We start from the raw sequence: 11,372 nt of genomic DNA on the forward strand, positions 1-11,372 counted from the left end.
GGCGGGAATTATTTTAATGATATTCTAATGGGCCGCTTTGTGATATCACAAAACCCGGAAAACAAACGCTGTAGTACAAACGAGCCGTTCGTTGTAGTTCTTGAAAAGGGATTTTTTAAAAACGAAATATCTCCCTTCAGAGTGGACTTTGAGATTTGTAACTTTCTAGATCTTTTTTATGCCCAAACATACACACTACACACTGACTAAAATTAAAAAAGTGAAAAAGCATAATAGGACCCCTTTAAACATGTAAAAGAAAATGTAAACAGAAAAAAATCATGCATGCAATGATTACACCTGTTCTACCATGAATATCTTGTTCTAAATTTTAAAAAAATAACTGTGATAATTTTGGGACATAAAGTCAAAACTGTCAGGGTGATACCTTAATAGTCTTGATACCATAATGAAAAAAAAAAAAGACTCATTAAAGAGATGAAAACCTTTACGACAATCTTATTATTATTTTATTCATATTATTGTTATCTTAGAAAATAATGTATTGAAGCAGTTTTGTTAAAATATAATACAAACTTGTCTTTTTTTTATCTTGGATAGTTTTATACGGTATGTCGTTGACTTATTAAATAAAGCCAAAATACCTATTTGGCATTAACAAAATATAAGCTGAAAAGAAAAGTCATCTTAGAGGAAAAAGCTTGTTTTTTATTTGGAAGAAATAATGTGCACTGGTGAGCTGTGCGCAATAAGACCAGGTACAAGCAATAGAAAACTAACAGGGCCAAACAGTGACTTCCTGTTGCCTTTAAAATTGCTTAAATTGGTTACTCAAGTGTCCTAGAATTTTCCATTTTCGCACAGTGTCCATAATTGACAGAAGGAAGAGAAAGAAAAAAAATCTAACCCAAAAAGGAACATGAGGTTGTTTTGTGCTCCTTGGAGGGTAAACTACTGTCAAACCCGACAGAATGTATTCACGGATCAGAACCAAAACAGAGCACGCTGTGTCACTATCGCTGCAGAATCTCATCATTCCTGCCCTACTGCCAGCCAGTCACGGCCGAAGCATGAGAGATCAGACACCTAAACTGAAAAAGACGCAGGTGTCCAAAGGCACGTCAATTTGGAGTGAGCTACAAGCAGACCGGTCGAGCTGCCAGAGAGGAAGGAAGAGTCAGCGAGCCTGGCTGAGCACTGAAGGATGCTGGGACGCTTGAGAGGTGATTGTACATAGAGCAGATCTAGCCTGTAGACAAGAGAATCATGCAGAGAGAAAGAGAGAGAGCGCTTGATGCTTCCCCTTGTGGTTGATGGACGGACAGCAGGAGGGTCCCGTCCATGGACACAGACAGACATGTCACCAGATTTCTGTCCAGGAGGAGAGAGACTGTTATAGTGGAGAGTGCAGGTTCAGATCTATATACAGGTTTATCTGCTCTACAAACTAACAAGTCTGTCTACATAATACTGTATATTGTGTATTAAAAAATATTCAATAAAATCATGGTGTGGGAGTTAGCAGACATGTTGTGCTCATGTGAGAGAAGCAGGTTTCTTTCTTCAGAAATCATATATATATATAAATCAATAATATTTTTGTGGAAAGCGCAATATTTTTTCAAGATTCTTTGAAAAAATAAAAAGTTCAACAGAACAAAATTTATTTGAAATAATCTTGTGTAAAATACATCTTTACTGTCTTTGTTAATGTAAACCTGCTAAATAAAATTATTTTATTAATTAATATAATATATGAATGCAATATTTCTATTCATATACATTTCTAAATATATAAATGTGTATGTGTGTGTGTACACTAGGGCTGTCAAAATGGCTGAAAAACTAAATTTGAATTTTGTACTTAAATATTATCAAAATTCGAATTATATTCGAATTTAAAATGCATAATTTCAGTTAGGGAGAAGCTTTTGGCTTCTCTTCTGAGGCCACAAGAGGGTGCATCTAGCAAAATATTACTAATGCATGTTTATTCAAAGCATATGATAACATGACTATCTGTGAAAAAAAGTGCATAATGTTTAAAATAATGTTTATAAACCAATTATAATTAATTAAGTTGCTTAAACAACTATAAACAAAACAGCATCATGTATGTATGCATAGTTTAATACAAAGGGCGGAAAGCCAATCACACAGAGTACATTTTTCATTTAAAAACAGGAGTTGAAGTGGGATGGGGAAAAAAACCCGCCATAAAGTCTCGAGATATGTTTTTTCAAAGTTAAACTTGCATTAATTTTACATGGCTTTCTAAACATTTCTAAACATGCAGCTCCTTTGTGCGAGATGCGAATGCAACGGTGATAGATGTCCCTCTAGAAAATGTGCAAAATATGTGTTCTGTGTGAACGGCTTGGTTACAGTTTTGATGTAAACAAGATCATCTCCACATTGATGCTTTCTTTTTCCGCTATATTTTTAATGAACAACGCAGCAGCGTTAGGCTAACAAAAACATTATAATGCAACGACACTTACATCGTCATCACATCTCGTGCGGTGCGCCACTGATAAGGCTGCTTCCTTAACGCACACCTAAAATTCGAATGCAAAATTTTTGCTTTCGAATGTGGAGTTTTATTTTAAATTCGACGAATATTCGAAATTCGAATATTTTTTGGACAGCCCTAGTGTACACTATTTTAAATATATATATTATATATTTTCAATATTCTCTAATAAATATAAATCAGTTTTTGTATTTTTATTAATACAATTATTTTCTTCATTAATATAATAAAATATATATTTATTCAAAGAAATATATACATAAACATTCTATTTATAAAATATCTGATATTTTTTCAAGATTCACTGATATACACATACACGCACAGAGTGTTCCCCGAATGGATTGATATAATTATTTGTCTTTTTATATACTTCATATAATCAAATAACCCACAAAACATAATTTAATAGAGTACACAGGCTAAGTCAAAGCCACATTAAATTCTCGAGCCACATTAAGTTGTCATAAAAATGAACATGTGTTTGTTACAGTACGATGCCAAAATGACAGCCTTTCTGCCACCAGCATCGGCCAATTCTGCGTTTCTCGCTGTCTGTAACCTGAAAACACCACCGCAAATGGAGGCTGTGATTACACCTTCTGCCTGCACCGCTTCACAGGCGGAGCTTCTGCACAAAGCACAGAAAGAAGGAGTTTAATCCAAAATGAGTTCGCTCTAGAGCAGAAGCCAGAGACTTTCACCTTTCTTCCTTTCTCTGTCTGAACTTTGGGCTCTGGCAAAAAAACGCACATCTTTTCCTGAAGTAATAACCGAGGACAGACACATGGGTCACAAAAAAACCGCAGACAACCTCACCTGTGTCCTTTGAACACCTGATTGCCGTCGCTGTCTGTCTGGAAGGTTTTATCCCGGCTTAAACTCTGCCAAGTAGGAAAGAAAGAGAGAAAAAGAGCAAAGGAGAAACATTTATAACAATGTGGAGAAAACGATCCAAATGCTAACATGGGTCAACAATAACGACAGCCTGCTGGCTTGGGGTCAGTGTGACAGTTTGGGGTCTCGCTGCATCTTACACTCGTTGATCATGTACATGTTTTTATGCCAACTAGGGCAGCTGAAAAAAATCCTTACAGTTGATCACCGGCTAGAGCAAATTAGCTTACAGTCCTGGTACCCACAGACAATCACGCTCCGTCCCGCAGCCTCCATTAGGTACCATGAGATTTAGCCCCGACTGTCTCCTAAACGGTCTGATCGATTGACTTAATGGCATTAATTAAGGAAGAGGCCGTAGGAGAAGTACGGTGGCCTGGACTGGACCACTGCTGACTCAAATCATTACATCACCTCTTTAAAGCCTGGCAATAAGGAGCATCAATAATACATGACAGGAAGAGTTAAAGCCAGCAGGAGATCTCCAGCCATTCTGGAAGGAAACTCATGTCTTTCATATTCAGATTTGCACATTATTACGGACAGACATCGCACTGGTCCATAAATAAAATCCATGTGATCAGGAGGGGGAGATAGTTTTGAGAGACCTTGTTATAATTCAAACAATAGAGCTGTTCAGTTTGTAGTCGTGAAACCCAGGAAAGAATTGGCAATTTCCAGCTATGAGTTCCTTCTGGAATATCTAATGGGGTTTTAGAATAGCACTTTTTGATTTGAGATTAAAGGGAGGTCTGTGGTTAAAATGACTTGAAGAGACTGTGTTCAACAAAGCCAGTTAAACATGGTAGACAAACGCTGTACCAAAATCTATGTGAAACCACTGTGTGCATTAAAGCATAATAAAGAGCTGCTACAGCTACCACAAGGAAGGCATGTGCATGACAATCGTTGTCTCTTCTGCTCACCAAGACTGTATTTATTTAAACAAAAATACAGTTAAAACAGTAATATTGTGAAAAATGATTGCAATTTAAAATTTGTGTTTTCTATTTTAATGTATTTTAAAATCTAATTTATTCCTTTGATGCAAAGCTGAATTTTCTTCAGTGTCACATGCTCCTTCAGAAATCGTTCTAATATGCTGATATGCTGCTCAACTATTATTTACAATTACAATTATCGCGTTTGCGATCACAGGAACTTAAAGACACTTGTACAAACACGGATGGGTGACGGTGATGTAGTATTTGGTTTCCCACCAAGGTCCATCGCCCAACACAAAATTAACTTGCTGTATGCATAAACTGTATTTTCCTGCACTCAAACCTGCCAATCTAAAGGAAACGCTGTGTATGGCGTTTGAGGTAATTTGTGAATTAGGCTACACTTAAGCCTCGTACACACCGGGACGATTATCACGCGCGCTTATCGCCGATGTTTTTCGACGCGTCTTTTGTGTTCATACCCAAGCGATTTTCGCAGGCGATGAGCCGAGTGAACGTGCAAATTCACTCCCTGACATTAGATGGCGCTTAATGAAAAACAGAAATACCCCGGTACACATCGAATCCTATTTGATCTGCAATTCCTCTCCATAACAACTCTCTCTTATCGAGATTTTTGCAGTCGCTGTCGCGTTTGTCATAAAGCCCTTTGTGTTCAGACACCAATGAGACCAGCAGCTCTACATTCATCTTGCCTCGATGCATCTTCTTGGTCTACTTACTTCCTCTTTGTCGTTAGGTATCAATGTGTGCTCGGCAAGCACCAAACGGTCTTGCCGTGGTCGGCCAGTTTTTAACGCGGCGCGTCAAACCAAAAAAACGAGCCCGAGGCGTTTTTTTAAAAATTACGCTTTTACACCTCGCGTTTTGCGCGTCGGTGTGCACACTCACATTGGCGCCCTTTGTTTAGTCACGAGGCGTTAAACGTCGGCGATAATCGCGCGTGATATTTGTCCCGGTGTGAACAAGCCTATATAGTCTAAATAAAACAAAAAACTATTACGGTTAGGTTACATTTGTATACAAAACTTCGTACAAAACATGCTTGTTATAGAGTGCGTGACGTGACGTCACGTGCACTATTGCCGGTGGCAGTAGACAACCGCAGTGGTGATGCGGTTGTCACGGCACCGTCACAGCCCTATTTATTCCCACGTTTTAATTTAGTATAACATGGCTACAACTTAACTAAAACATTAATAATTTGATATTGAATTGATTAGTATTATTATCAATTCAATACTTTTATTTTGTATTTTTAAATAAAATAACAAACAAAATAATGAATAGTGTGATCAAACTATTACATTTTTAAATAAAAAGTGAGTATTAAACAAAAATGCAATTATTTTATAATACACTTAAAAATACAATGCTAATATTTAGATTTTCTTATGAATTTTCATCATTTTCAAACCCAAAATTAGCAAGCTTTTATTCTGTCGGGTTGCTGGCAAGTATGTATTTGCGCTGCTGGGTTGCCGAGTGAACAGTGTAAGTGAATGAAAAGTCGTCTTGTGTTTTGCTGTGAAACCGGCAGCACATAACCTAGATTTGTGCTTTCAGTTCGACTGGAAATCTTATATATACAGTTATTCGATCTAAAACGGCGATTCTGCATTAACAGCTGTCTACCATGTCAGTACGCAAATGAGAGGTCTGAACTTGTTTACAGTTTGCATTTTGGTCACGCATGCGCACCTGCACGCTACTTATGTGCACACCGTGTGTATTATATATATATATATATATATATATATAGTTAAATTTAAAGTTAAATTAAGTTAAACCTCTACATTAAAGTGTTTGTATAGAGCAGGGCTGTTCAGAACTAGGGTTTTTAAGTTAAACAGATGTCTTTGTGAGTCAGAAAGCCTTGACAGGATTAGATTTTTTAAAAACTTCAGCAGTAACACACTTATCCGCTCTGTATTCTTCTCTTTGCGTCTTTTTATTTTCCCTTTCTGTCTTTCATCTTCAAGCAGGCAGGGAGTTGTAAGCTTTCCTGTCAGAAAGTCTTTTTCTATCTAAATATGACAAATTCAACCCTCGTTCATCACTGACAAGACAATCCGAACAACAAAGGGAAAGAAACAGAGCTGAGGAAGCACTTTCAACAGGGTGAAGAGGTCAATTAAACTGCTGGACTGAGAAGAGAAGCTTAACAGAAGCGTGTAAGGTCACAACTGCATAATAAACAATCATTTTCGACATGAAATCTAATCACTGAACACCATAAAGGCCCATCATCTAGTCCCGAGAGGAGGATTTTTTTGTTTTCCACAAATTTTACTGGCAAGTTATTGTATATTGTTCAAAGGGAAACTTCTGAACCAATCAGAATGCAAAGATCGAGGCCGATGTTTTGGAAAGAATTCAGGACGCCACGTTCCAAGCCTCCTCACATTTCTTATATCCCACCAATTAATCTTACTGTGAAATCAACTTTAAGACAGTAGACCGAAAGTGTTAAGTGTAAAAACCAGCCTTAGAAGTCAAAGAGATATGAGTCTATCAATGAATAGCCTTTGAACATCTTGAAAGGTTTTAGAAACATGAAAAAATAAATAAATCAGGAAACCCTGTAGACTAATAAGGCTGGCTGAGATTCCAGACGCGAGGAGCAGAATGAAAAACCGAGAGGCTGAGAAAAAGCACGTCAGTACCAGCTAATTAATGCCCTGATTAATGTTTAAGAATGATGATGAATGCATCTGGACAGATTGGGAATGAACCGCACACAGTTTCACCTCAGTTTAAAGGCGTTTAGAAACAGGAACACATGCTGTCTCTCTCTCACATACACTGAATAATAAAACGTAATTAGACAAACAAAAAGAAGAAAGAAATCTTCAATCGTAAAACACTGCCTCAAGAAGAAACATGTTTATTCATAAAAAATTATGCCTCTAGCATCTCCAGTTAGGTTTGCAGTTTCTCAATATGAGCTCAGGAATACTTTATGATATGGTGAGAGCTATGAGACAAATCGTATTAAGTGCTGACCAGAAAATACTGGTTCTTCCAAACGTTTCTTCCTTCTTTTATCATTTAAGGGAGTTTTTCAACAATTATGGATCAGAAAGCCATTTCAGACAGCCTGCTCTTTCAAGCTTCAATGATACTGGCCTTCATTAATAACAGGCTACTAAGATGCCATTAAAATCATTATAATAGGCCTATACAATTTTTATGTTGTTTCTACATCGATTCGGAGATTCAATGTGAAATCATGACAGTATAAATATTAATATGCGATTAATCGCGATTAATTACAGAAAAATGTTAATAATTATTTCATGACATATGACAGCACTAATGAAAATATATTTAAAAAGTTAATAACTGTGGAAATGCAATGCAAATGCAAAAACTGTGGCCGATATGACATATTTAATTGTGCATGCTAATTTCTGTTTAGCTTAGTAATTCTCAAAATGAATATCCATTTTTTCACGCAGTACATTTTTTTTAGACAAAATAGTATAGAATTTAAATAGCGGTCATTTATCAGTTATCTGGCATAACAAGAAATTAATTATCAGCTTACTGGTATTGCCAAGTATTGGAATTTTAATAATTTAGAAAAATAATTGATGCATCCCTACTAGGGTTGTGCCGATAGACGATAGTATCATGTATCGAGGATAGTCAGAGATATCGACAATAGCAGATGTCTTTGTCGATAGTCAACCCATGATAACTTGCATAACATGAAAGAAAGCAGCATGAAGTAGGGGTAGGCGATATGGCCAAAATCTTATATCACGATACGAGTAATTTTATTTCAGGGTAATGAGATATAATCACAATATATTTATTTTTGCTTTAAATAAGGTCTTTATGATATCAAAATGTTTGATACCATAGAGATTTCATAATTCTTGTCAGTGTCAATATCACAATAAAGCATACTAGCCTTAAAAAAAAAAAAAAACTTAAGCTTACTGAAGGAAAGTAAACAGAATAAGATATGTATAAATAAGAATAACACTAATTACAAGCAATAGGACAAAAAAACACAGTAGAACAAATAAATAAGAAAGGCTACGTTGTATAAAGTAATCAAATGTATAAAAACACTGCATATTCTTTATTCTTCACTGTGTAAATTAAATATATTTCTTATTAAAGTTACAAAAGTGATTTAGTCAAGAGCAGTGAGAAATTTTCTCTCTTTTGTTATATGATTAACATGAATGACAGACAGCAGGAATATTAGACTGCTGTCACTTTAAGAGCTGCATGGCTCCAATATACTGTTACACATGTTTTTTTTCTCAGCAGTTTGCTTTCACTTAAGACCTAAATTACTATTTACGAGGATACTTGCTAAGACAAGGCATTTTGACAAATACAAGTTTGTGTATTTAACCTATGAGCACCTCTAAGGCAGCGCACGTACGCATATAACGAAATGAGTCCTCTTTCACTGCTGATTGAACTAGGGGTGTGCGATATATATCGTCTGCGATAATATCGTAATTGTTGTTTTAACGATGTGCGATTTGACATTATCGAGTATTTTGCAAAAACCAAACAAAACACACCGACAGAGTGCACGCATACATTACATGATGAAGTCTAGACTAGTGTGTGTTCGCATTTAGAGTGCGTTCTTTCACTGCATGATTCAGTCTATTAAATATATATTTAGAGGCAGAAACTGGTGGTTTTAATTTCACATTTAAAGTATCTATTCAACGTTTTATGATTAATACATCAAAACATTATTTATGCATTTGTAATTGCAGGTTAAATGCATTAATGTCCTGCATTAAACAGTGAGTAAATACATCTAAATACCACTTCAGATGCAGCTTCTGTGTTTCCTCTGCATTGCAAAGATTCATTTTGTTGATACTGATTTCATTTGCTTGGTAACAGCCCCAAATGTCTTATTATTGTAATTCACTGATTAAATGTAAGAATTTGACTTTGAATTTGACTCAAAACATAATGGACACTTTTAGGAAAAAATGGCTTTATAAAGGTTAAAATTGCCCATAAAATGTAAAAATAAATTTAAACTTATTGGAAAAGATTCATTTCTATCTGACACCACACTGAATATGAAGAATATCAAAAACTTTAGGAGTCAGCTGTCCAGTCCACAGCAGTCCTAAAGGTACCAGCACAATATCACACTCAGCAAAATATCGTCTAATAATCGTTATTGATAAAATCCCAGAAAATATAGAGATATTATTTTTGTCAATACCGCACACCCCTAGTTTCAACGGCTTAAAATCACTTGTTTTTACACTGCAATCCTTAAAAATGTGTGCAAACGATAAGTTTTCGTTACCACTTAGCACAGCAACGTCATGTGAACGTGTAACAACAATTGGTCAACTGACAAATTTCTTTTTTTCTATTGTGTCTACCGGTATATCGCCTACCCCTACCATGATCATTCTGCTAAACATCTCCCACAGAAGGTTTGGAACAACATGAGGATGAGTAAATGCATTATCTGAGATCTCCTCAAAATATAATAATTTCCACAAACCACAAAATTCCCAATACCAATGTTCACCGTAAACAGATGTTTCCGCTGGTTGAGCCTCATATCTTCTCAAAGCCAAAGGCACCTGCTGGGGAATAACCTACTTCCAATGATCCAGCAAAACTACATGGGCTATAAGTGAAACTGACAATGGCCATGACACCTGCATACGTTTCATCTGAAATTCCCTTTAAGAGAAGTGTAAAGGTGAAGCGAGGTGAGAATGTGAGGAAACACATTCATTTTTGCCTTCCAGCACAGAGAGTTTTTTCTAAGATGCCCTGACCTGGACTGAACAGACAGCTCACCAGAAAAATAAAAAAAATAACCACTCACTTCAGTTCTCAGCAGTGCTGAGGAGACATGTGAAGGATCAGGACAGAGGATCACAAAGATCAGCATATAAACGTTTCACAGCAGAAATTGACTAAGTTTACTCTCAGGACTATGTGAAAGAAAAGATCTGATAGAAAATGACTGTAATCTTCTCCGTCTAATGCACTGAAGATAAGACAGGGTGCGTTATTGCTTATGAAACCACAACAGGCTGCTTGTCCATGTGCTATTGGCCAATTAAACATCTCATAAACAACTTCACAATAGTGACAAAAACTCTATTGCAAAGGTCTCATCGGACCTGAATAAATGCCAGTGATCAGGAAATGCCGGCATCTAAAGTGCTTACCGTGCTGCAGAGAGACACTTGAAAAATATTGCCATCGCTGCCTCCGCAGAATAGGAAATACTCGCAGGGATCAAAGGTCACTGACATGATGGCAACGTCGAAGAGGACGGACAGGAGCATCTCCCCAGAGGAAACTTCCCAGACCTGTGACATGAGGAGAGAGAAATACAGCTGGTCAATAAAAAAATTAAAAAAAGGTCCAAGATGTCTTTTAATAATCTAGTTTGAAACACATGCCAAGTTCTTAGTTGGTTTCATATGTTTGACCTTTAGACTATTTCAGGTAAAGTTTTGATCAAATGGTTTTTAAAAAGTTAAGCGTTTTCAAGTAATAAAATATTCTCCCTATAAGAATACAGAAAATTTATGTATAAATCATAATCTGAAGTTTATTTACGTAACGCAAGTTTTCGTTTTCTCTTTTTTAGCTCTGTTGCATTAGATCTTTCAATGATTCAGGTGATTTATACGTTCATCATAGACAGCAGGCTTTATGAAGATTTAAGACATTTTAAAACCTTTTTAAGACCAAGCAAAGAAAATTTAAGGAATAAATGAAAGGGAACATAATACGTCAATATGGTCTCTACATGTTAATGTCCTGTATTAGCAAAGTTCAAAGTTTAAAAATACAACTTCCAACAGATCTCAATTATTTTTTAATTAATAATTTTAAATTTTAATTGAAATAATATATATATAATAAAATATTACAGTTTTTTTCTGTATTTTTGATCAAATAGATACAGCCTTGATGAGCACAAGAGACTCCATTAAAAAACATTAAAACTCTGATCCCAAACTTTTGAACGGTAGTATATA

General features: G+C 35.9%; 1 protein-coding gene across 1 annotated transcript in view; it reads right to left on the reverse strand.

The window, feature by feature from the left end:
- Positions 1 to 11,372, reverse strand: part of LOC107655968 (WD repeat-containing protein 18) — a 63,026-nt gene that overhangs the window by 26,052 nt on the left and 25,602 nt on the right. Inside the window, 4 exon segments of the mRNA XM_074186887.1 lie at positions 1,264 to 1,274; positions 1,276 to 1,332; positions 3,314 to 3,378; positions 10,551 to 10,694. Coding sequence (XP_074042988.1) covers positions 1,264 to 1,274; positions 1,276 to 1,332; positions 3,314 to 3,378; positions 10,551 to 10,694 — 277 coding nt within the window.

This window comes from Sinocyclocheilus anshuiensis, unplaced genomic scaffold, assembly GCF_001515605.1.
Source record: "Sinocyclocheilus anshuiensis isolate Anshui unplaced genomic scaffold, SAMN03320099.WGS_v1.1 scaffold51, whole genome shotgun sequence".
In the NCBI taxonomy this organism is placed as follows: Eukaryota; Metazoa; Chordata; class Actinopteri; order Cypriniformes; family Cyprinidae; genus Sinocyclocheilus; species Sinocyclocheilus anshuiensis.